The 26,345-nt window shown below is 44.2% G+C and overlaps 1 protein-coding gene across 17 annotated transcripts; it reads right to left on the bottom strand.

Moving 5' to 3' along the window:
• Window positions 1–6,773: 6,773 nt before the first annotated feature.
• On the bottom strand, window positions 6,774–25,254 carry GARIN1B (golgi associated RAB2 interactor 1B). 17 transcript variants are annotated; one of them, XM_070617630.1, is made up of 10 exons: window positions 25,075–25,205; window positions 21,663–21,739; window positions 20,947–21,206; window positions 20,326–20,714; window positions 19,019–19,203; window positions 17,626–17,878; window positions 13,915–14,036; window positions 11,480–11,523; window positions 8,215–8,382; window positions 6,774–7,445 (listed from the first exon to the last, which is right to left on the bottom strand). In XM_070617630.1, exons 4-10 carry the CDS (start codon window positions 20,569–20,571, stop codon window positions 7,432–7,434), a joined length of 1,032 nt encoding a protein of 343 aa, XP_070473731.1. In that variant the 5' UTR covers window positions 20,572–20,714; window positions 20,947–21,206; window positions 21,663–21,739; window positions 25,075–25,205; the 3' UTR covers window positions 6,774–7,431. The 17 variants fall into 17 exon arrangements, with proteins under 17 accessions (XP_070473731.1, XP_070473737.1, XP_070473730.1 ...); XM_070617636.1 differs by having other exon boundaries at window positions 11,480–11,517; XM_070617629.1 differs by lacking the exons at window positions 20,947–21,206; window positions 25,075–25,205 and adding exons at window positions 23,769–23,873; window positions 24,654–24,712.
• Window positions 25,255–26,345: the final 1,091 nt, after the last annotated feature.

Raw genomic sequence — 26,345 nt, 5'->3', positions numbered from 1 at the left:
AACCCGCCGTTGACGCATAGCTGTCCGGAACAGCCATTGGCCCCGCAGTCGGCTTGCCGGGATTGGCTGGAAAGCGCCACGTCCCCGCGAGCGCGCCGAGTTGCGTGGCCCGGATTCCCGCCCTGCTCTGGTCCCCGGGCCTGTGGGGTTGGCGGGCCCCAGCCCCCTACTCCGGGCGGCGTGTGGGCGCGGCTGTCTCGCTGCCACGTCCCGGTTCGCAGCGCGTGACTCGGCCTCCACAGAGCTTCTTGGATTACCCTGCTGCTACTTCATGCTCATAAGCACCCAGGGCCGAATTAATCCGACTGTATCAGTCCCCCCAACCTCTCCTTTCCGCTTAAGCGCTACCGCACTGATGGGGTAGCCTAGAGGAGCTTCTGCCCTCGTTGCCTCCAGTGTATTTTTCAGGTCCGTCTCCCATCCCTCCCTCTCACTTATCTTGCGCTCTGGCCACCACCATCTCCGTGTTCCCGAACCGCCTGCCCTTTCACATCTCTATGGTCTGTCTTCATCAAGCGGCCTCCTCCGCTTGAGGTTCAGTGCGTTTTCTGAGTCTGCTTTGTGAATGCCAATAAAAGTCCCAGTTCACAGAAATCCTGGCTCAGATGTTAGCTCTAGAAGCCTTTCGTGACCCCACTAGGCATTCCTCCCTTATTTGCCTTCATAGCACTTGGTATCTTCAGTACAACTTGCCAAATTTTGCTATAAAATGCTGATTATCCGTATGTCTTCCTCTAGACTAAGCTCCAGGGTAGAGATCTGCCTTATTCATCTTTGTATCTACAGGTCTGAGCTTGCTGCCCAGCTCGAAGTAAATGCTTAATCGTGTTAAATGAAGTGAATGAGTGGAACCCATTGCATGTGCCTGATTGAAGAGGAACTCAGGAAATTACTTAATTCATTTACGTGTTGTGAAATTAAAACAAATATTAAATGAGGGCTGCTATGTTTGCAACACAAATGGAATATAAACCTACTGTGTTCTTAGCACATGAAGCCTCTATACTTTAAAATCCAGTTGAGACAAGTAGTATGCTCAGGAAAGAGTTAAATACAAAGCAAGTTAGTTTACTTTTAAGCACCAAGATTGGGAATTCAGACAGAGAAGCTGACAGTGACCTCTCTGGTAGCCAGAGAGGGCTTCCTAAGGAGATGTGACTCAGGCAGGACTAAGGAAGTCCTCAATGCACTATTCAGAAGAGGAATAACAGGAACAATGGCAAGTTGGGGACAGAGTTGGAGGTAAATTCTTAGGCCAGGTAGGGGATAAGGGAGGTAAAAAGGGGTGGGGGGCATGAAGGGAAAGCATAGATGGTAAGTTTCTCCAGGTAATGGAAGGTCTTAACAATCTGAACAGCCTGAGCTGAAGGCAGTGGGAATTGTGGGTCTTCTGAAGGTTTCTAAGCATGTCTCTATGTGGGAGGTGGAATGGATTGAAAGCGATTCTTTCAGGGAGGCACGTCTCCTGATAAAGATTAACTATAAAACAGGCTGCATCAGGAGGTATTTAAAAAACTTAAAAAAAAAATGCCTCCTTGAAGTCAGGCACCATGCTAGGGTGCCAGTGAACCCACAATGAAGAGGGCAGAGTCTCTGCCTTTGAGGTACTGCAGCCTAGTGGGAGAGCCACTCATCCTGGAAGTGTCCTAAAGGAGGTTGTCCTAAAGGTAGTTGGACTCTGGCAAGGATGGAGCCTTCCAACCCTGAGATTCCCTGTGGATAAGAGCCTAGCCTGGCCAGAGAAAGGGAAATGGTAATGAATGCTTATATACAAGTGTTTTTTTGGTCTTTAGTTTTTGTGCTGAGGAATATCCACCCTCTGTTGCCAATCTTCTTCTATTTTGTATGTGAGCTGCCACTGACAGATGAGTGGTGTAGGTCCATGCCTGGGAACCAAACCTGGGCCGCTGATGCAGAGCATGCTGAACTTAACCACTATGCCATCAGGGCTGGCCCCAAGAGATTTTTAAAAGTGGAAATAACAAGTCCTAGATTTAGTGGCTGAGCCTCAAATTCAAAATATGCATTAATCAGACCTCTATGAACAGTAGCACAAACAATCTCATATGAAGTTGGGATGAAAGAAATGAAGGAGGACCACTCAAAAATGTAAAGTTTTAATCATAGGAAACTGGGAGAATGAACTAGAAGAGTGGAAGACAAGGGAAATGATGAGTTAAGTTCAAAATATAGTAAGTCTAAGGTAATGGGAGAACATCTAAAAAGAAATAGCCAATAGGCTGGAGGAGACACTTAGAAGGGTCATTGGCCAGGAGGCAGCTGATGGAGCCATGAGAACAAATGAGCTTTCTGAGAGAAAAGCAGATTAGATTTCCTGGGAGCTCCAGAGTTAGAAGGCAGGTGGAGGAGGAAAGGACTTGGGGACGACACACATAAGAAATGTCACCTCAATTGCACTCAAGGCCCACCTACCCCTGGATTCTGTCTCTGAGAGAAGCACTGAAGGACTATTTAGGGCAGCTATTATGATGCCACCCTCAAAAGGCTGATGTCTTTCAAGCATCTCAACACTGCTCATATGGTGCTACTCAACATTCAGTCTACAAATATATTGTTTTCTGTGTGCCAGATACTGTTCTAGGCACTAGAGATACAGTAGTGAACAAAATGGACTACACTCTCTCATGGTGCTTATATTCCAGTAGATAGCCAAGATAAAAAAGCAAAATATATAGAATGAGAGGTGGTAATAAGTACTAAGAAATCAAATAAGGCCAGAAAGGAGATGGAGCATGGGGACTATCAGGAGTGGTGTTGCAATCTTAGAAAGGTGGCCAGGGAAAGTTCATGAAGGAGGTGAGAGGTTTGTGAACATCTAAAGGTGGTGAAGAACATTCTAACGGAATGGCAAGGACAATGGCCCTGAGCTGAAGTATGCTTGGAGTGTTCGAAGAGCAGCAGGATGCCAGTGTGGCTGGAGTGCAGTAATTGAGTAGGAGAGGACATGAGGTCAGAGAGGTAGTAGTGGGGATGGGAGCAAAGGGGAGAGGGACACCATATAGGACTTTTAGGCCACTGTAAGGACTTTAGCTTTTACCATGAGTGAGATGTTGTGGAAGAGACTGGCTAACTATTTACCAAACCGTTTCTTCTTCATCCTGTGAATGCAGCTAGACTACCTTTCCCAGCTTCCCTTGCAGTGTGGACATGTGATTGAGCTCTGGCCAAAAGAAGAGGGGCAGAAATCATGTCCACTACTTCCAGCACTGGCCATACAAACCTGTCATGTGTGATTCTCCAAGCTCTTTCTCTGTCTGTGGCAACCCTAGAAACCATGTAGTGCAGATGGCAGAGTCACAACATGCAAGGAGCCCAGTTTCCTGTTAAAGAGCCATTCACTGAACAGGCACACCCTTTTTGGACTTTCTGTGAGAAATAAATTTCTATTAGTTATTTTATGCCTTTGATATACTGGGTTTATCTCTTACAGAGCCAGCATTACCCTTATACAGACGGGAAGCCATTGGAAGATTTTGAGCAGAGAAGTGACATGAGCTAAGCCTTTAAAAGGTCATATTAGACTGAAGAGGGCGAGGTTAGAAACAGGGAACCCACTTAGGAGGCTTTTGCAACAATCCAGGTGATGATGATGATGGCTTGGTCCAGGGTGGTAGCAGTGGAAATAGTGAGAAGTGTCAGATTCTGAATATAGTTTGAAAGTAGTTTAAAAGGATTGCCTAGGGCTGGCCTGGTGGTGCAGCGGTTAAGTTCGCATGTTCTGCTTCTCGGCAGCCTGGCGTTTGCCGGTTCGGATCCCAGGTGTGGACATGGCACTGCTTGGCACACCATGCTGTGGTAGGCATCCCACATATAAAGTAGAGGAAGATGGGCACCGATGTTAGCTCAGGGCCAGGCTTCCTCAGTAAAAAAGAGGAGGATTGGCAGCAGTTAGCTCAGGGCTTAATCTTCCTCAAAAAACCCCAAAAAACAAGGATTTCCTGATGTGTTCGTAACGGAGTGGAGAGAACAAGAGGAGTCAAGGGTGACTCCAAGCTTTTGAGCAACTAGAAGATTGGAGCTGCCATTTATTAGGATGGAGAAGACTTTGGGGGGAGCAAATTTTGGAAGATAATATTGAGATATTGGTTTTGGACATGTTGAGATGCCTCTTAGACATTCAAATGGAGACGCTAAGTAGGCAGTTGGATATGTATCTGTGCAGTTTGCAGTGGTCTGGACTAGAGATATAAATCTGGGAGTAATTGGTATATATGTGATATGAAAGCCATGGGTTTTGATTAGAAGAGACCCAAGGACTGAGTCCTGGAAATTTCTAGTGTTCAAAGATGGTAGAGTGGTATTGATGAGAAAGAATCAGCAAAGGAAATGAGAAGAAAAGCTAGTGAAGGAGGAGGAAAACCAAGAGAGTGTAGTGTTCTAGAAGCCAAGTGAAGAAAGTGTTTCACAAGGAAAGAAGTAATCATGTATGTCACATGCTGCCATCGGTGAGATTGGTTTTAGCAATGTGGGGATCACGTTTGGTGGGGTAGCGGGTACGAAAACCTACTGGAGGGGTTTGAGAGAGAATGGGAAGCAAGAAATTGGAAACCTTTGGGGCCGGCCTGGTGGCACAGCGGCTTAGTTTGCACATTCTGCTTCAGCAGCCCAGGGTTCGCTGGTTTGGATCCCAGGTGTGGACATGGCATCACTTGTCAAGCCATGCTGTGGCAGGCATCCCACATACAAAGTAGAAGAAGGTAGGCACGGATGTTAGCTCAGGGCTAGTCTTCTTCAGCAAAAGGAGGAGGATTGGCAAGCAGATGTTAGCTCGGGGCTAATCTTCCTCAAAAATAATAAAGAAAAAAAGAAATTGGAAATCCTTTCAAGGAGTTTAAAGGGGTAGAGAAAAAATGTAACAGAGGGGCCAGAGGGGCCAAGAGAGGTTTCATTTTGTTCTATTTTTAAGTGGAAGAAATAATAGTATGTTTAGAAGAAATACCAGCTTGTTTATTACTGGTGGGCAGGATCTAGGGGTGAGGGTCAAATTGATGATGTAGGAAAAAGAAGGGAATGGTGCTGAAGCAATGTCCTTGAGTAGGTGAGATGGGATGAAATCCAGTATCAAAGGAGGAGAGCTGAACTTTGCTTAGAGTGGAGACAGTTTTTCCATAGTAAAAAGGAGAGAAACTAGGTCTATGGGTCTGGTTCTAGGTAAGTGGTAGACATGGTGGTGAGAGCTTGGCGTTCTCTTTCGATTGCTACTATGTTCTCAGTGAAATGGGAAGCTGGGTCATCAGGAGGCATTGGGGATTTGAGGAGAGAGAAGGTGTGAAATAGCCATTCAGCAGAGAGCAGATGAGGGGAATACAGTGTGATCTCCAGGCAATATTAAGGACCCTCGTGAGGCTTATGACTACGACTTCGAGGTGAGACTGGTTAGTACACCATGTGATTTTCTTTAGGCAATGGTGCAGGCATGGAGTTGGTGGAGAGCTAGACTTAGCCAAGTGAATAAAGTGGAAGAGACACACAGGTGTTGAGGTGCATGTAAGAGAGTGATAATAATAATGATTCATCACGTAATCTTGGGGGGGGAGCAGGGGAGCGAGGATGAGAGGAGAGTGAACGACAGTGAAAACCCAGGAGCAGCAGCAGATTGTAGGATTGGGAGGGTCAGAGGATTATTGGACTTGGCGGGAAAGATAGGAGGTGGGATAGCTGGAGAGTGGATAAAGGGGTGGTGTGCAGTTATTGATGAGAAACTCTCAGGTAAAATCAGGCTAGTCAGTGGCTGAGGAGGGTGGAGGACAGGATCGCTGTTCAAGGAACAGTGACCAGACTATGGGAAGATTCATCGATGTAGCTATTGAAATCACCAAGAATTACGACATAAGTCATCCTTGGAAAGAGTGATGATGATCTAGGAGCTCACTTTGTAGCCCTCCAATCGTTTCAGTCTGAAAACCACTTCAACGAAGAAAAAGACCCTCCTAGGATATCTTTTTTTTTTTTTTTTAGGAAGATTAGCCCTGAGCTAACTACTGCCAATCTTCCTCTTTTTGCTGAGGAAGACTGGTCCTGAGCTAACATCTGTGTCTATCTTCCTCCACTTTATACATGGGACGCCTGCCACAGCATGGCTTGCCAAGCGGTGCCATGTCCCACACCCGGGATCCGAACCGGCGAACCCCAGGCTGCCGAAGCAGAACGTGCAAACTTAACTGCTGCGCCACCAGGCCAGCCCAGGATATCTTAAATCAAAGCAGGACATCTAAAAAACCTTTCCACTTGGAAGGTTGGACAGGTTTTCTGAAGTACTCATAGTCTGGTTTATTGAATGTGAAATATTGTGCATTTTAAACAGAGGCCAGTCCATGGGCCATCTGAGAGAGACTCTCTTGATCGATGATTTGTGAACCTCTCATTTTATCTATACTTTGAGCCTGAAATCTCTGATTCACCTATGCTTCGAGCCTGTATCTCCTTTTTGGAATTGCTAATTTAATAAACACTATAACAAGGTGTGTCGACATTTCAATGGGGTGCCATATGCAAAAGAAATTAAGCCAGTGTTTGTAGGACTCAGACATGAGCAAACTTAGAAAGTGTGAACACAAAAGAGAATTTTCCCTACCTCACACACCTTGTCTTACTACCTCCTGCAGGAGCCTTTCTGCAGCCTCAACCCCAAACCTCCATTTGGAACACCAGGGCCAGGCTAGCAAGTCTAAGTTAGGGAATGGGCTAAGGAAGAAGGCCAAAGCTTGAATCAGAAAAGAGGGACTCACAAGAAAAACCAGCAGAAAGGGAAATTTAAGGAGAAGCCCTTGGCTGGAATTCATTTCTGATTCCTCATACTTGTCCAGAGCAGTCTGAGCACAGAAGAAAACGTATTTCTTTTTTGGAATATGGCCTTACTTTCAAGTTTTAAACTAGATAAATAGAAGCTCCATGAGGCATCTCTCAGTGGTGTATTTCTTCTCTTGTCCTCTTCAGCTTCTCTCCCAAGTCTCTTTTGTTTCCTTCCGTTACCACCTCTCTGTATCTCCCCTCATCTCTGACTTCCTCCGTCCACCTTCCTCTTCACCTCCATTTTGTTCTTTTTTAGTTCTCTCTGGCCCTGCTTCCTTCTCCTCCCTTCTCTCCATCTCTTGGTCCTGGCCATCCTGAGAGCATGTCTTCTTGTGTCTGCCTGGCGGTGGAATGGAGACAAGGCGTGGTGATGTTTGTGGTGGTGAGGATGTGAAGTTACGGATTGGAATAATGCTAGAATAATGCTTCTCATCTTGGATCCATCCTCCCAAATGGTTCTCCAAGGAAAGGCTATGCTATAGATGTGAGAGGATTCTAGTTTTCCTGTAGTTGCAGCTTTCTCCTCCCCTCCATCCAGAGAGACCCCTCGGAAAGATGAATGCTGCACAGTGGCGTTGGCGAGGGCTGCATAGATTCTCCCAAGTGTGAAAGGGTGGTTCAAATAGAATTTCCTGTTAGTACAGGAGAGAAAAATGCTCAATAGGATATAGCTTGCCTAAAAAGCTCTTTTGTGCATACCTACATACTTAAATTATTTTTAAATTGTCAACTATTAATAACAGATATTTTTTAAGAGTTCGTGGCTTATTGATAATATTTTACTTTAGAAAATATAAACCACTCCTACCTTCTTTAGGAATCTATCTCTGATCAGACAGAGGCACATAGGAAGTACTTAATGAATGTTTGCTAAATGAATACATGGATGGGTGGATGAGCCGTGGAGCATGGAGAGATAAGGGCTAGGACCCAGAGAAGTCCGACTCCCACCCCACCCCTCCCAGCCTAGCTCCCTCTTACTATCTGCAGCAGAAGGTTGGGGCTCCCCCAGAACTCTGGAAAGGAAAAGGGAGAGCCAACTCCCTACCTCTTCAAAGGAGGAGCCCACGGGAACTCAGCACCTCACGCCTCCCACCCAGCAGGGAGAAAGCAGCTCTAGTGACAACAGTGTCATCCTGGTCTCTATCCATTCAGAGCCACTTGCAGGAACTCCCAGGGGCCTCTGAGGGCTCTGGAGGTGCCACACTTAGGGTTTCACTCAGCCCAGTTGGAGGTAGAGAAGAACAGGGCAAGAAAAAAGAGGGCTGAGGTGGCTGTGGCTGGCACCCCCACTCCCACCCCACAGCCTCCTGGAATCACCCCCGGACCCTAGGACCTGAACCTCGGTGAGAATTCCAGACCTGTCCCATGAAGGCAGCCAGATTAATCCCATGACTGTACCTATGAGCAGGGTCAGCTGTGGCCTCGTGCAGGCTGCCAGAGTGCTGAGGAGTGAGAGGGGCTGTGGTCCAGAGGGGTTCTCTCGTTCCCACTCTCCACAGGTGAGCGAATCCCTCCAACTGAGGTCGCGGGTGCAGGGGATGCAGTCTTCACTGGGAGTATCTTTCTCTATGTCAGAAAGGGAACGAATTTGTTTGTACTTTAATTCACAGAGCATGCTCACAGATTATGGCCAACATTTGAGGGGTGCTTAGTATGGGCCAGGGACTGTTCCAAACAATTACATGCATTAATGCTCTTTTAATCTTCACAACAACCCAGAGAGGTCAGCACTGCCATAGTCCCTATTTTACGGATGAGGAATCTGAGGCCTAGCAGCCAGTCAGCTGCCAGAATTCTCCCTCTTTTGGAGGTTAAGTAACCTGCCCACAGTCATATAATGAGGAGGCAGAGCCAGGATTCAAAGTCAGGCAGCCCAGCTCCAGAGCCCAAGTTTTTACCACTACATCATGTGAACAAAGCTGTGCCAGCAAAAGGAGAGAACCTACATGGCTTGGAGAGGTTAACTGAGTGAATTTCCCCAGGAGATTCAGTTAACTGAACTGGCAATGGCCTTGAACCCAGATGGCCTTAAGTCAGAGCCTGTTCTTGGTCCACTTGGCTTCAGCTACTCGAAGGGTGGCTCACAGCCCAGCAGCTTTGACATCACCTGGGAGCATGTCAGAAATGCAGTTTCAGGTCCACCCAGACCCACTGGATCAGAATCTGCATTTTAACAAGATTCCCAGGGGACTGTCTGCACGTTAAAGTTTGGGAAGCACGGCAATAGGCCACACCACTCATCAATGGGGAGTTGAAAGGGTTCAGCCACACAGGTAAGATTTGAGATGCTGGATTTTCCAAATGTAGCTCTCTCTCTCTCTCAATTTTCATTCAAAAGTTCCAAGAGGCTGGGGTGTGACTGTCCCTCCAAACTAAGAGCAGACTACTGAGCCCAGAGAGAAAAGAGAGCTTTCCTCAGCTCTGAGGAAAGAGAAGTGTCCTGAGGACATCCCAGGATGATCAACTGAAATCAGTCTAGGGACGTCTTGGGAGCGGTAGTTTCCACGACATCAGATATCCTCAAGCTGTTCTCTCAAGTCCCAGAAATAAGTTTGACATATTCTTTCTGTTTTCCTCAACTCTAACCTCATAGGGTATGGTCTATGTGTTTGTGTGTTTATGTGTGTGTGTATTTGAATGTATGTGCAAAACCAGAAACGAATCACCATTGTATTATGGGTCATATAACATGAGACAGCATTCATAGATTTGGAGAAGATCTGAGCCAGCGTCAGCTCTCCTCACCATTTAGAGCAGGGGCTGTGAACTGGCAGCTTCCTGGCTTAATTTGGTCTGCAGTTATGTTTAGTTTGCCCACCAAGTATTGGCCTATATTGTGCTTTAAATTTTTTGAGGGGGGGAAGAGTAACCCTGAGCTAACTACTGCCAGTCCTCCTCTTTTTGCTGAGGAAGGCGGCCCTGAGCTAACATCCGTGCCCACCTTCCTCTACTTTATACGTGGGACGCCTACCACAGCATGGCGTGCCAAGCGGTGCCATGTCTGCACCTGGGATCTGAACCGGTGAACCCAGGGCCACCGAGAAGCGGACTGTGCGCACTTAATTGCTGCACCACCAGACCGGCCCCTGTGCTTTAATTTTTTATGGGGTGGGGAATATGTCACATAAAAGCCCAGATTTTTGGCTTATCTTGAAAAATCAGAGTATCTGGCAAAACCAGACCTGTGTTCTAGGATGGCAAAAATTAATTGAAGCCTTAATTGAAACCTTCATTTCTAGTTGCCACTGTCCCCACCACTCCCTATTGTCTCCTCAATGTTGAAACCAAGTGTCAGCCAAGCTATCCTTTTGCTTATAATAGAACTGAGAGAAAAGTTAACCACTTCTTATATCCATGTCACCTAGACTCTTTACCCATTTACTCTACCTGCAGACGCTTGAGTTTATAATCCCTGGAATAGATGAAAGTTGGCAGAGGTCCCCTGGGATCTACAGATTTCTCTAAATTTCTAAATATAACATGATATTCTGGCTGCCTCCTGAGCCAATTTGGAGGAATAATTTATTAGTGGTGTGGTGCACAGATATTAATTGAGCTCTTGTTGTGTTCCCAGCCCTGCTGCTGTCGATAATTCAGAGGAATGAAAAAAATTTAGCATTGGTTGAGGAAACAAGACTGAAACCTACAAAATAACTCAGGAATAATATAAGAGAGGTTATAACTAAGGAAAGGTTCGTCTGGGCAGGAAGGTGTTGTGAGGTGTATCTGGAATGATAGGACTTGGCGTCGAGCATTGTCAGAAGGGAGCAGATGGGGATGAATGAGGCATGTCCCCCATAGCTAACGTTAGGCTAGAGGAGAAGATTTGGACTGGAGAAGAAGATGAGGCAGAAAGCTCCTATTTGAGGAGGAGTGGGTGATTAGGTGAGATGGGTAAGATGGAAGAAGTTTATGCAGGATCATGCATGCCAAAATAAGTGGATTTGGGGTAAACCAGAACCTGGAAATAAATAGGGAGTGGCTGCTATTTCCAGAATGTGTCATGCTCTCTCCCAGAGATTCTCCTCCTAGAATGCCCTGCCTCATCCACTTCGCCCATACCACTGTACTGTCCTCTAAGACTCAGCTCAGCTATGTCCCGGGCCTTCCAGGACAGCTTCCCTGGTGGAGCCAGGGACCCCGTCTTTATGCTCCTGTGGCACCCCAGGCATGAGCTTTGAATGTTGCCTGGAAAGAGAGGTTTTGTAATTTTGGAGTTTACCCATTTGACTCCACCAAAAGATAAACCCCTTGAAGGAGGTACTGTGTCTTTCTTCACTGGAACTCCAAAGCCTTCAACAGTGTCTGGCACTTACCAAGTGCTCGATGCATGGTTTTGAATGAATAAATGAATGAATGAACTAGCAGAAGATTACTGCAGTAGACCAAGCATGAGGTGATAAGGTGGACTAGGGTAGCATCTGTGGGAGTAGAAATGAAGCAGAGAATATAAGAAACATTTCAAAGAAAGAAATCGGTAGGATTTCGTGCAAAATTGACTACGTGGCCAAAGGGCCTAGAGGAACTCAAACTAAGGTACAGAAGGATGATGGTGATCCTGACAGCACCAGGAAAGTTGGGTGTGGACCTGGAGGGGATCTTATTCCTACAACTGCAGAGCAGAAAGTTCTCCGAGACGTGGGTGCCCTGTGCCCTCCGTTACCTGAGCTATCCTTTTTGGTGTCCGTCTTTTTGCTGCTCCTGGAACTCCAGCCATTTCAGGATCAAGGAAATGAGGATCAAAAGGAAAAGAATAGAACATGAAATTCTCATTTCAAGTCTTGTTTCTAGTTATACTTTTCTTGATGTGAAAGCTTTAGGGGTAGATATAAATATGAAAAAGGCCAGCTGTGGCTATACTGAGTGGGTGTGATGCATATTAAAGTGGCAGAAGACAAAATAAGGAAGGGGGAGGTGGGATGTGGTGGGGCGGTGGGGAGCGGAACCCACGCTGCTGATTTTGCTGAGGAGGAGTGGATGCGACTCCATCTGTTCAGTCCTGTGTCTCAGCCATTTGTTTTATTTGCTGTAAGTTGCATGTTGTTGCCAATGTGCAAAACCTGGTATAATTGAAACCAGACTAGAACCTACCTGAATGAGGAGAAAAATCCTCACTCAGGGCTTTGTTCTGGGAAATTAAAGAGAATAAACTAAATGTCTGCACTAAGCAATTATTGAGGTAACAGTGAAGCAAAAATTCATTTTCCCCTATTTCTTGCATCTCTCTGATCCGTTTTGTACGTGACAGCCCAGACTAGGCTGCCATAGCTTCCTGGCTGGTCTCTCCACACCTACTCTCCCTCTCTTCAAATAGACTGTCACTGCAACAGCCAACATGACCTTTTCAAAATGTAAATTGGATCACTTCCCTGTTTAAAATGCTGCTAAGGATCCCATTACATTTGAAGTCTAAATTCATTCACGTGGCTTCCCAGGCCCTGCCTCGCTCGGCACCTCCCCACTTCTACTTATGTCCTTCCACCTCCACCCCACTTCCCCATTGGCCTTCCTTCCCTGTCTCTAAATGCACCCAGCTTCTTCCTCAGGATGAAGCTTCAGTCTTATGTGTTCCCTTAGCCTGCACAGCTTTTTCTACCCTTTATCTGGCTTCTCCTTCAAGTCATAGTCTCCTCTGACCTTGTGGAAATATTAAAAGCTGTCTGTGCCAGAGATTGCCAATAGGCCCCCAGTATCCCTTTCTCCCCTCTCTCTTGGGGGCAGAGTATCTGACTCTGTGTTGGCACATGGCTATGTAGACTAGAGAATGCATTCCCCATCCTCCTTTGCAGCTGAGTGTGGCCAGGTGACTGAATTGTGGCCAGTGAATATAAACAGAAGCTGGCCTTCAAACAGTAATAAAAACACCTGTGATTTAACATTTTGAGACAGTTAAAAAGTTGCTTCAATATATCTTGCTATATTAGAGTCCAGCACTGTCTAACTCAGCAACGTGACATCTAACCCAGAAATTTCTTAATTGCGGATTTCTTTATGATATACAGATTGATGACCCTAGTATAAATTCTTTAATAGTAGGCAACTGACAAGTCTTTTTCTTGTGTTAATACTTGTCTATTTCCAGCCCAAGTTAGCGTTAATAATACAAGGTAATATTTATTGAGAGTTTACTTACATCTGCTTCTACGTCTGCTGAGGAGCACGTCAAGCACTTAACGCGTATGCGCTCATTTGATCCTGAGAATATCTGCGTGAGCTTGGTACTATCACAATTTCCATTTTACAGATCTGAAAACTGAGGCCCAGAAGAGCAATGTGCCCAAGAGCTCATGGTTGCAGCAGTGCAATCTCTCTACTACGAGAGATTGCCTCCTCTGAGCTCTACTGGTTTTCAGTTTTTCACCAGCACTCAGAAAGAAACCTTTCTTTTTTTTGTTCTGTCTGAGTAACAAAAATCGCCTTCTCTCTGACACCTCCTTTTTCTCTTCTGGTGACATTTACTAATTTATTTCTGTTCTCCCTTTTCTTACTCTACAAATCAGGTTCATGAGGACCCTGGTTCCCACTTTATCCTTGCTCTCTGTGCGTGGTGCCCCATGGTCTAAGTGCTCTCAGCTCCTATGTCATACCACCAGTCTTAAGACTCAACCCTAAGTCATCCGTACATACGGGGACACTTCCTCAGGCATGGAGAAGCTGGGCCTGCACAATGGAGCTTTTTAAGAAAATGACCACAGAAGCTCCATAAAGTCTAAGCAGAGGCCAGGTAAGTAGGTAAAGGAACCCAATGGGTAGACGCTGTTTTAAACAACATTTTGGTTATTTCTTTGTAGGGTTAGGAACTGGATTAGGAATTAAGTTTTACTCTTCCACCTGTGTTACCAACTTACTATTTCATTTTTTATAAAATTCCTCCTCTGGAGTCAAGCCTACCATGCTTGCTGTGTAGAGAAGGAAAATAAGGCACAGAGAACTGAGAAAAGGTTGTCTGAGTCAAAGATAAAGACTGGATACTGAGTGGCAGTGTTTCATGCCCCTCCCTGTGTTCAGTGACCAAGTCACTTGGTTTCTGGATCTCACGGCCCAGACTATCAGGGCTGTAGAAAGACATGTCAGGCTGGCCTGATTTAAGTCTTGTACCTGAACTGGTTGTGCTGGTGCAAGTCGGCAAAAATCTGAGAGAGGGCCTCACTCTCTCCCTTGGCCATCAGCTGCATGAGGCTGTCACTGGGCTGGGGGGCTTGGAGTTTCTTCTGTACTAACTGGATGGAGAAAAAAAGCAAAACCAGGTGGTTAAGGCTTTAGGGTCTCTGCATTTTCCTAATATCATGGTCCAGACCCTAAAATGTTGGAACTCAAACTGTTCCATTGGGCAGCCATGCCAGCTGCTCAGAGAGGCCATTCTGAGGTGTATCTGTTTGTTGATATTCCCTGTATCGCTATAAATATCCTTTGGTGCCTAAGGATAATATCATCGTTGAATACTTTAAGTATAATTTAGTAGATAAACTATTCTTATTAACATACCTTAATATGTTATTGAATATCCCATTAATGTAAACTTTAATAAAGCTTATGTTACTTGGTTTTATATTTAAATGTAGGGGGATCAAATATTTATTGTAGGAATTTAATGAATATTTTAAAAATTAATTCCTATAAGAAAAATCCTATACTGAGCTGCTTTTCCTGCCTGGTAAAACTGCTTTCTTTCCCGTTGCCTGGGATACCCTGAAGTGCTCCAGTTGGGCATGCTGCTCATATTCATCCATCCATCCATCCATCCATCCATTCATTCAATATTTATTGAATGTCAACTATGTTCCAGGCACTGGGAATAGCAGTGAAAAGATAGATAAAAATCCTTGCCTTCATGAAGTTTATGTTGTCAGGCTTGTATTCATCACACACTAAGGCCTGGTGCAAAAAGGCCCAGGTGGCTTCACTGATGAATTCTATGAAATATCTAGAGAAGTAGTAATACCAATTCTTCACAGACTCAGAAAATAGAGGAGGAAGGAATACTTCCCACATTATTCCATAAGGCTATTATTATCCTGATACCAAAGCCAGGATATCACAAGAAGACTACAGACCAATATCTTGCACGAATATAGATGCAAAAATCCTTAACAAAATGCTAGCAAACTGAATCCAGGAACATTGAAAAACGATTATGCACACCAGGACCAAGTGGAATTTGTTGCAGGAACACATGGTTGGTTTAACATCTAAAGATCAATTAACGCAGTGTCCTATATTAATAGAATAAAGGGCAAACCACATGATCATCTCAATAGATGCGGAAAAAGCATTTGACAAATTCAATATCCATTCATGATAAAAACTCTCAATAAACAAAGAATAGAAGAGAACTTCCTCAGCCTGATAAAGGGCATCTGCAACAATCCACAGTGAGCGTTATACTTAGTGAAAGACAATGTTTTCCCCTAAGATAGAGAACAAGGCAAGGATGTCTGCTTTTGCTACTTATATTAAACATTGTACTGAAGATTCCAGCTAATGCAATAAGGCAATAAACAAATGGATCCAGATTTCAAATGAAGTAAACTGTCTTTATTTACAGATAACATGTATCTATGTAAGTAGAGAATCCCAAGGAATCTACAAAAACTACCACAACTAATGAACAAGATTAATACACAAAAATCAATTTTATTTCTCTATACTTTCAATGAGTGATGCAAAAATTAAATTAAGAAAACACAATTCCTGGGGCTGGCCCCGTGGCTGAGTGGTTAAGTTCACGCGCTCCGCTTCGGCAGCCCAGGGTTTTGCTGGTTTGAATCCTGGGTGCAGACACAGCACCACTCATCAAGCCATGCTGAGGCGGCGTCCCACATACCACAACTAGAAGGACCCACAACTAAAAGTATACAACTATGTACCGGGGGCTTTGGGGAGAAAAAGGAAAAATAGAATCTTTAAAAAAAAAAAAAAGAAAGAAAACACGATTCCAGTCACCATACTATCAACAAGAATCAAATAGGAATAAATTTAACAAAAGAAGTGCAGAACTTGTGTACTGAAAGCTACAAAACATCGCTGAGAGAAATTAAAGAAGATCAAAATAAATGGAAAGACATTCCATATACATGTATTGGAAGACTTGATATTGTCAAGATGGCCATTCTTGCCAACTTGATGTATAAATTCAACACGTCCTTATCAAAATTCCAGCAAGCTTTTTTGTAGAAATTAACATTATGTGGAAATGCAAAGGATCTAGAATAGCCAAATCAATTTGAAAAAACCGAAAACAAAATTGGAAGACTTACATCACTTAATTTCAAAACTTACTATAAAGCTACATTAATCAAGACATTGTGGTATTGGCACAAGAATAGGCATACAGATCAATGGAACCGAATTGAGAGTCCAGAAATAAATCTTTACATTTATGGTCAATTGATTTTGGGCAAAGGTGCCAAGACAATTCAATGGGGAAAGGATAGTCTTTTCAAAAAATAGTGCTAGGACAATTGTATATCCACATGCCAAAAAAAAAAAGGTCGTTAGACCCTTATCTCACATCATACACAAATATTAACTCAAAATGGATCATATACCTAGACGTCAGAGCTAAATCTATAAATTTAGGACATTAGGATTTTATTAGGATAAAATCTTTGTGACTTTGGGTTGAACAAAGAGTTCTTAGATATAACACCAAAAGCCTGATCCATAGAAGAAAAAATTGATAAATTGTACTTCATCAAAATTCAAAATTTTGCTCCTCAAAGGACACTATTAAGAAAATGAAAAAATTCATAGACTGAGAGAAAACATTTGCAAATCATATATCTGATAAAGGACTTGTATCCAGAATACACAAAGAACTCTTACAATTCAATAAGAAGACAAAACTCAATTTTAAAATAGGCAAAAGATTTCAATAGATGTTTCACCAAAGAAGATAGATACATGACTAATAAGCCCATGAAAAGTTGCTCAACATCATTAGTCATTCAAGAAATCCAAATTAAAAACACTACACATCCACTAGAATGCCTTTAATAAAAAAGACAGTACCAGTGTTGGTGAGGATGTGGAGAAACTGAAGCCCGTGTGCATTACTGGTGGGAATGTAAATAGTGCAGCCACTTTGGAAAACTATTTGCCAGTTTAAACATAAACTTACCAGATGACCCAGTGATTTCATTTCTTGGAATCTACCCAAGACAAAGGAAAACACGTGTCTATACAAAAACTTGTACACAAATGTTCATAGCAGCATTACTCATAATAGCCAAAAATTGGAAACAATCCAAATATCGATCAACTGGTGAATGAATAAACAAAATGTGGTATATTTATACAATGAAATACTAATCAACAATTAAAAGGAATGAATTATTGATAATCTGTGACTCTGCCATAGAGTGGCCCCATGCTATGATATGGATGAACCTGAAAAACATTATGCTACGTGAAAGAAGCTAGACACAAAAGACTATATATTGTAGGGTTCCATTTATATGAAATGTCTCAGAAATATGAATAGAGACTGCAAACAGATCAATGGTTGCCTAGGGAAGGAAGTAGGAACAGGGAATGACTGCAAATGGGCATGAAGGAAGTTTTTAGGGTGATGGAAATGTTCTAAAACTGGATGGTGGTGATGGTTGCACAACTCTCTACATTTACTGGCAGTGTTGAACTGTACACTTACAATGGGTGAATTTTATGCTTGAACCTTACACCTCAATAAAACTGATTAGAAAAGGCCTAAGGCAGGAATTGCCTTCACGGGGTGCTCACATACCAGCTCGCCTAAGCTCTACAGCTCAGCTCTGGCCTTGGCTGGAAGCAGCAATGGTGCCCACTTACCTTAGAGTCTCCTGAGGGGCTGCAGCTGTTCTTGGGTACCAGGCAGTGAGAGACAAGAATCCTAGGGTCTTTGGTGGTGATGGACAGGCCCGTCTGCAGAATTTGAACCAGTCGGATCCAGAAGTGGAAGACAGTCCTGGGATGATCAGGGTGGAGCCTTAGGTAGTAGATCTTCTCGGCGACTGTCCTCAACTGCAGGATGCGCTGAGGGCGGTCGCAGATCTGGAGCTCCACAAACTTCAACGGGAGAATCCTGAAGGCACAAGGGAAGACACACATTAGCAACCCCAGTGCTTCTGATCCGACGCTATCTTCATTAAAATGAGGAGTGTCTCCTTCAGGACTGAGCCTTTTTGGGGTAGGAGAGAGAGTGCTTAGCACAGTGTTGCTCAAACTTTGAGGAGACCAGATGCACCTGGGGAGTTTGTTTAAGAGGTTGACTTCTGAAAACAATCCCAAAGATTCGGATTCAGTAGGTCTGGCCTGTGGCCCTGGGATCTCCATTTTAACCTCCACCCTGCCTGCCATGATTCTCATGCTGGTGTTCCCTGAATCCTGCTTGAGAGAGACAGCCTACAAGGAAGGTAGCTGGAATTATAGGGTTTTTCAATTTCCTTCTTGATAGCACAAAGTGAGCTGCCCTCCTCTGCCACGGAGTTGGCCCCATGGTCCAGCTTGTCCATTCATTGACCTTAATGCCTCAGTTACTCTTCCCAAAGGAACTAAGGTTCAAGGAGCTGGCTTTGGATCTAATATCGGTCAGCGTGGGGTGAGCTATGCATGCTATAGGTACACTCAGAACATAATGGAGAGATTTAGCACTGAGGAAATGTGAAGAAATGAAGAGTTTACCTGGACTCTTGGGAATATCTAGAGATTCTTGAGATATCCTATAAATTACTTAAGATACTGAAATATAAAAAAGGGCTGTTTCATCCCAGACAAGCATGATGTCACTATATGCTACAGTTCTAAGCGAGATTTAGTTCCACTTACTTTACTAGTAGGAAAACTGAGGCACAGCAAGTAATTCATGACTCAAAAATTATATTTTTGACTGGAACCTGCATCTCCCAACCAGTGCTCCACCTGCCAGACCTCCTGGCTTCTTTGCCCCTTGGCCAAAGGCGGAGAGATTTCCTAAGATTCAGTGGGGCGAGTGCAGCAAGAAGGAAAGCGGGGATGTTGCCCGGCTCCTCTTTCCTGTCAACCTTATGCCTACCTTTGCCCAACTTGGCCTTGATGCTTCCAGGGCACCTGCTGTCTAAAACAATTAATGTCCCTGCTGACGACTTCTCTGCTTTCTCCCACCCCGAGTTTAGTTACAAAGCAGCCTCCGCTCTGGGTCCACGCCTCGCCCTGCTTGTCCTTCATTCCCATCTGCGTTGCTTACCTCTTCAGGATGATGTTTGGGACTGTAGATGGTCTGTTCCATGTCTGGCTCTGCCCCTGGTGCCATTTGACACTGGCCATGAGGAGGATGTTGGGAAGGGGCAGACAGGGCACGGAGGAGGTGACCCCAAGGGCCATGGTGTTGGAGGCTTTGTACATGTCTATCCAGTTCCTGTCCTTTTTGACCTGCAAAGCAGCCCCACAGGCACCGTCTGAGCGTTTGACAGAAGCAGCGGTTTTAGCCGAGAGTTTCTCAAACTCGGCATTATTCACGTTTTGGGTTGGATAACTCTTTGTTTTCGGGGAGAGGGCTGTCCTGTGCACTGTAGGGTGTTTAGCAGCATCCTGGGCCTCTACCCACTAGATGCCAGTAATACTCACTCCCGCCCCAAGTTGTGACAACCAAAAATGTCTCCAGACAGTCCCAGATGCCCCCTGGTGGTGGGGGCAAATCACCACTTGTTGAGAACCCCTGTTTCGGTCTATATTGGTTAAGCAAGCGTAATAGTATTTGTATTTTCTGCTACCAGCAATTGCCCACAAGAACCATAACCCAGGAGTTCCCTGACATGTGTCATACTTCTGTGAATCCTCCCCGGACTGTTTCCTGGCTTTTCTTTGAAACACTTGTCTTTTGGGCCTTCTTTGAGAGGCCCTGTTTTCTCCTGTACCTTCCCTGCACTCTAAGGTCCCTTCTAACTCCCAAGTCCTGTTTATCCTGAGTCCCCTCTGGCCTGAGGAGAGCCCAGGCAAGGAAACAAGAATGCACCGCGTGCGCATTGTACCCAGGCCTTCGCCTCCCGTGTTCGCGTATAACAACCTAGGCCAGTCCAGCCCCTTTCACAACAGAGGAAACTGGGATTCAGGGTGTGCAGGTCACCTGACGCGAAAGCAGTGCACTAGACTCTGAGCCCAGGTCTCTCTGGCTGCTCAGCTCCTATTCTTTCACCAAAGAGCATTTCTGTTCCGAACCCTCAAAGGGCATCTTGTTTCACTGCCTCTTTGTTCGTCTGCTTTGGCCTGACAGCCTGGGAGAGGAAGTAAATGGAGGGATTCCGATACCAAATGCTCCATGCAGAACAGAGAACACCCGACCTCTCTTCCAGGAGGGACAACAGTCTGCAGGAGAACTGTCTGGGGCTCTGCAAAGTCAAGGTCCAAGGTGGGGGCCTTGCATTCCAGGCCCACTGACTTCTCCTTGCCTCAGTTCTTACTCCACTCCAGTCCCAGGGACGGACTCTCCCGGTCACATCTTGGGAACAGGTTTAGAAGAATCAAGGAGCACCATTCGGGGCCACCCAAGGGTACCTGGACAAAGTTGCTTTCAAACACCACTGAGTCGGGAAACAGGTTGAATTCTGGAGAATGAACCATCTGGCAGAGCAGTCCCTCCTCCACACCCAGGCCCACTCCAGGGTATGGCTCCTGATCCACAGGCAAGAGGTCCCTGAGTTCTTCCCAGGCGTTCAGGGAAGGGAAGGTTGGATAGGATCTTGTGACTTTTACTGTCTTCTTCAATTTGTACCAAGTCTTTCTCTGTGGAACTGATGACATTTCCGCACAAGCTCAGGGGCCCACTGCACATTTGTCCTGGGATCTCTCTCTTCCCTCCTGGCCTTGGGCAGCTGGCCAAGGCCAGGGACCGCCAATCTGCTCACAATGATGAATGGATGACATCATGAAAAACCAGGGCAGGCCTGCAGGAAAGGGAAATGCAGAGGAACCTCCCTTTTCCTCCAGAGTGCTTTTCTGGCTTGGCTATGCCCTGACATTCCCCAGCACTTCTCGGACCTGAGGATGTAGCTCCCTCAAACCTTGCTGAGACACGCAGAAAGCAAGGAAGGCAGGCTGTTGGGAAGCTCCTTCCACTGTTAACAGGAAAATATCCTCCCTGCCTTTCAACCCTCCCTTACTCTCAATGCAACCTACCCCAAAGAGTCTTAAGGGCTGTTGTCTATTTAAGACCTAGCCTTCCTGAGCTTTCCACCATGTGGGCCCCCACACGCCCTGGTTTATCTGCAGTAGGCTTTTCCGCTTCTGGAAGGAGTTCAGGGCTGTAGGTGCCGGCTCTGTGCTCTGCTGTGGATGGCTGATTGCGTCTGCAGGCCTATTTCCCCAGAGGGTCAAACTGAAGGAGCAGTAGAAGTAATTAGGTTCTCAATCAGAGGCTGGCTTTGTGAGGGTTCCAGCTGGGAGGAATAGAACCCTGATGAGCAGCCCCGCTGGATCCACAAGCCATCCCCTCGCTCAGAGAAAGACAATGTTCCTCATCCCTGAGCCAGAGGAAGAAAGAGCCCAAGTCCTGGGGTGGCTAGATTAGAGGCAAAGAACCAAGCAGGCTGCCCACTATTTAAGGCCATTTCAGTGCGAAAGCATATTGTAATTTGGATAGAACTCCAGAATTTATTAAATAATGTATTAACCATCAAGGTTAAATGCAATGGATTTAGAAAAGCAATTTCACAACCAATCTAGGCACCACAGAAGCACAGGCGTTTATTTTTGTATCTCATTATCAAGTCAGGGTGAGGCTGACAGGCCCTGAGGCTGCCCATGTCTGATTCCCTCAGCTCCCTCATCTGGCCATTTCTATTACACCCCTGCTCAAACACGGGAAAGCAACATCCTCATTTTCTTTTGTTTACCATGTGGGAAAAGTATCCTCTGTGGTAAGAATCTCTGAGGACGGAATCAGAGACCATGTCCTCTGGTTGACATTTCCCTGGAAATGGAACACACAGTACAAAAGCGACAGTAATTAATAAACTGGAACAATGCTTTTCGCAGTTAAAGCTTACCCACAACAGTAAAGCTCACTGGCTCAGACGTATGGTTTGGATGTATTTGGCCACTGAGACATTCAAAAGTCCCCTTCAATTGAGATGACTTTTTCTCTTTTCCATACAAGCCTGTTGAGCCCACTTCTGTGGTGTGTGGAAGAAGCTTTAGACTCAGTCTAGAAACTAATCGAGAAAGCAAGCTTTTAGCTCTATACAAAATGGTAAGCAATGACATAAATGGTGCTATAAGATGGGTACTCTTTCCTACCTGCCCTCACCAAACCTCAAAAACCAGCACATTGAATCTTTTTAAAAAACATTTGACAGATGCTTAGCTGCCTATCCCAATATCCATTCTCTTCATTCATTTAGTAATAGAATGTCTGATTTTTTGTTGCACACAAGTTTCTGGAATAAAGATTTTATTTCCTGGTCTACCTTACAGCTAGATAAGGCTGTATGACTATGTTTTGGCAAAACAGAAATAAACTCAAGTGCTAGGTGCAGTTTCTGTGAGGAATCATTGTAGGAAGGGGGCATGTGCTTTTCCACTCCTTGTTTTTTTTCTTCTGGCTGGAATATAGACTTGATGCCTGGAGAATGAGCAGCCCTATTGGGCCATGAAGTGGCATGCTAAGGATGCTAGCATAGTAAGATAAAAGAGCTCCAGTTCTTTGATGATCGTAAAACTATCATACTAGTTCTGGACTGTGTACCTCCAGATTTCTTTTACGCATGAGAGAAATAAATTAAGGTTTTCTATTATATTGAGCCAGACTTAAAACTAGGTGATACAACCATATAAAACTGCTATCTACTCTTCTGGACTGATTTTACAGGAAATGATGTTACTATTTACCAATAATTCTAAGCAATGAAGAAAATAGGGTTAATTTACAAGAAATAAGGACCTTAAGAATGACACACTTGTGGCTTCTGGGGAAATTTATATAAATATATATTCTGATTATTTGAGAAACTCATTGCTTTTATCTGCCTGTGTATTCAGTGATGTTGATGCTGCCACAGTTGTTGCCTTTTGCACATTTGGCAATGAGCACTTTAGTGACAGTCTCCTCGCCTATGTTGACTGTCCTTTGGTTTGAGGCTAAAGTCACTTTGGCAGTGTCAGTTATCATTTCAAAGCTTGCTCAGGAACAATCAGGATATCTGGTTGTCAGTTGGGACTGGATCCAGGTTTTGTGGGGTTTAAAGCTTATACAATTGTGGAGACTCTTAAAAACAAAAAGACTGGAGGGAGGGCAGAATTAGGAGTTATTATTTAATAGGTACACAGTTTTAGTTTGGAAAGATAACAAAGTCCTGGAGATGGCTGGTGCTGATGGTTGCACAACAATATAAATGACTGTAATGCCAGTGAACTGTAATCCTAAAAATTGTTAAAATAGTAAATGTTACCATAATAAAAAAATTCTGGAACATAAACAGTAAAATTTTAAAAATCTCACAAAAGTCTGATACAAAATTGCTAGAGGTCCTCCTAGGGTCTTGGGAGGGCCCAGGTGAATAAAAGACCCTGAAACTTAAACTTTACTATCTTCATGGTAAATCTGTCTCATTTAAACCTATATCACTATTAAAAAAGCTTTATTACATAAGCAGTACATGTGCTTTGTAGAACATTGGAAAATACAAGTTTAAAAAACAAACAGAGTATTCCTACCTTCCAGAAAACATCACTGTAACAACGACACGTGCGTGCATACCAAAAGGAGATCATACTCTAAAAATTGGCTTATAACCTGTTTGATTTAGTCAATACTCTCTACCTTTGTGTTTCAGTGTACTTTCACCTCATCTCATTTAATTTCCAGGCCATACTAAAATTTCTCCAATTATTCTTACAATAATTTGGATATTGATTTATCCAAATTAGTATCCAAGCCAGGGCCACACATTCTCCCTAAGTTTATTTTAATCTAGTACAGTCCCTTTTTTGGGGACACTTACTAGTGGAAGCAATTTAGTCAGCTGTCCTACAGAATGTCCCACCTCCTGGATCTGTCTGGTTACTTCCTTGCAGTGTTTAGCCCGCTTCTCTAGCTACTATAGTTCCTGTGAGATAGAATTTGTATTTAAAAGGCTGATGGATTCCGGCAAGCATTTTTTTAATTATTAAAATCATCACTATTTCTCAGTAAAGAGCTACCATGGGATCCATGTAAGAAACTGCCCTCCTCTCCTAATGAACATCCATAGGAAACTACACATAAAGAGCACATATCAGAAGAAAATGATTCCAAGAAACAGAACAAAGTCTTTGAAAAGAATTTTCTCTACATTCTCAAGGAAATTAGTTTCCCTATGAAACAAAAAAATCAGAGATATCAAAATCAGATGAAAAAGGGTCTTGAAAAGTTAAGGAAAGAATAGAAGAAAACCCCACTAAATATCTGAAAGTCACATTAGAAGCCACAAGAAGTAGAGTTGACATGGCAGAAAACTGAGCCAGTGACATGGATAACAGGCTTGAGAATGTCACACAGAACACAATAAAGAGGGGCAAAGGGATGAAGCGACTGGAAAGAAAATGATAGATCTGTAAGACATTTATGTTGATCCAACATATGGCTAGAGTCCCTGATGAAGAGGGAACAAATGGAATTGAAAACGTAGTCAAAAACCTAAAAGGAAAAACCATTTCTGAAACAAAAAGGCTCAATTTGGCAAATTAACAAGATTTACTATATTCCAGGTAAATTGAGCAAAGAAACCATTGAGACCAGAACGGTTCTTGTGAAGTTCCTAAATCTTAGGGATAACAAAAGCATCCTACTACAGACATCCAGATAGAAGAAGCAGACAATCTATGGAGGGGAATAAAATGAGACTGGCCTCAGACTTCTTTTCAGCAATTTTAGATGGCATAGGACAATGGAACAATGTAAAAAGAATGTTGAGGAGGAAAGGATGTGACCCAATAATTCCATAAATGGCTGGAAATTCATTCAAGCGTACAGGTAGCAAAATAATCTTAAAACGCTAAGCACACTGGAATAAATAAATCCATAAGCTGGTTCTTTGAAAAAAAAGAAACATTAGATGAACCACTAACTAAGAGGTGAGTTTTAAAAAAGGAAAATATAAAACATAAAATTTGAAATTAGAAAAACACAAGTAAGTACAAATAACGAGGAAGTACAGGCTTCTGGGTAAAGATAGTGGCACGAAGCTGTCACTTAGTGTATAGTCTAGGTAGCCCAAAGACCCCAAAATATAGTGACTTAAACAAAATAGAGTTTTGATTCTCTCTTACACAGTAGTCCCGTGGTAGGCAGTCCAGAACTGGTAGAGTATCTCCACCATTCTCAACATATGGCTTCCATCTCTGGGTTCCAAGGCAGCTGCTCCAGCTCCTGCCATCATATTTGCATCCTGGCCAGTGAGAAGGAGGAAAGCAGGGGAGTGCACACTCATTCCTTTTAAGGGCACGACCTGGAAATGGCATAATCACTTGCTCATATCCCATTGGTCGGAACTCACTCACATGGTCACACCCAGAAACAAGGGAAGCTGGGAAATGTAGCTTTTAGCTGGGTGACCATGAGCCCACCTAAACTGGAGAGTTCTCTTATTTATTATTTAAGGATATTGGGAGGTAATCAGCAGCCTCTGCAAAGAAGCCATGTCACAGAATTATTCCCAGTCCACAGTAAATATATAATAATTTTTTTTAATAGCAAAAACTTAACTAGTGACAACCTACCAAGGAAAGAGGTTGAATGGTGGCCAAAGGATAGAGAAAACAGAAAATCTGGGTATGGTCTGATAGGAGAGAAAGAAAGCTAGTTTAAATAATTGTGTGTTCTCACAAATTCTCTCTCACCTGCCCCCTTGCCCCACCAATTGAGAGAGGCAGCCTGAGGGAGTGAATAATCAGCTCAGGGAAAACAATGGTAAGAAAAATCTTCAAGAGTGCGAGCCCCCCCTGGATGGCAGTGCCGCCTCGGCAGAGGCAGTAAAGCCCAGCTGGGCTCGCCAGGTTTCAGATCTTCAGGCTCAATTGACTAAGATCACTCCGTGAGAACAGGATACACTCCCAACTAGAGCAGAGGACGTTTTAAACACTGTCAGGAGAGAGTGTAGCCCAAGTTCTCACCTGGATGGACAGTCCGGAAGAGATTGGAGATGACAAGTGTGTTGGAGTGAGGGTGGAACCAGCAGGACGTACCTGTGGGGTTGGGAAGGGTGAAAGAGCCTGAGAAGCCGGCCATGGCCTGGCTGAGATTGTACTGGGCGCAAGTGATGCTGTCAGGGACTTGCTTTCCTGAGAGCTAAGGAGAAGGTGTGGGACCAGCAGAGCAAAGGAGCCTCCAGGAGCAGCCCCAGTGTGAGGTGGAAGTAGGAGAAAGTGGAGACAGCGAAGGAGGCTAAAAAGTTGCTATTTGTTCAGATATCATCAAAGTCAACAGGGCAGTATTCAGGAGAAGGTCCATACTCCAAATAGTGGTTCTCAATCCTGTCCGACCCAAGTCCCCTTTTCATGACAAATATTTGTAACACCCGTTTTACCATTCTGAAACAAAA

This window comes from Equus przewalskii, chromosome 4 (assembly GCF_037783145.1).
Source record: "Equus przewalskii isolate Varuska chromosome 4, EquPr2, whole genome shotgun sequence".
Classification (NCBI taxonomy): Eukaryota; Metazoa; Chordata; class Mammalia; order Perissodactyla; family Equidae; genus Equus; species Equus przewalskii.
This window is presented reverse-complemented; position numbering and strand designations above follow the sequence as displayed.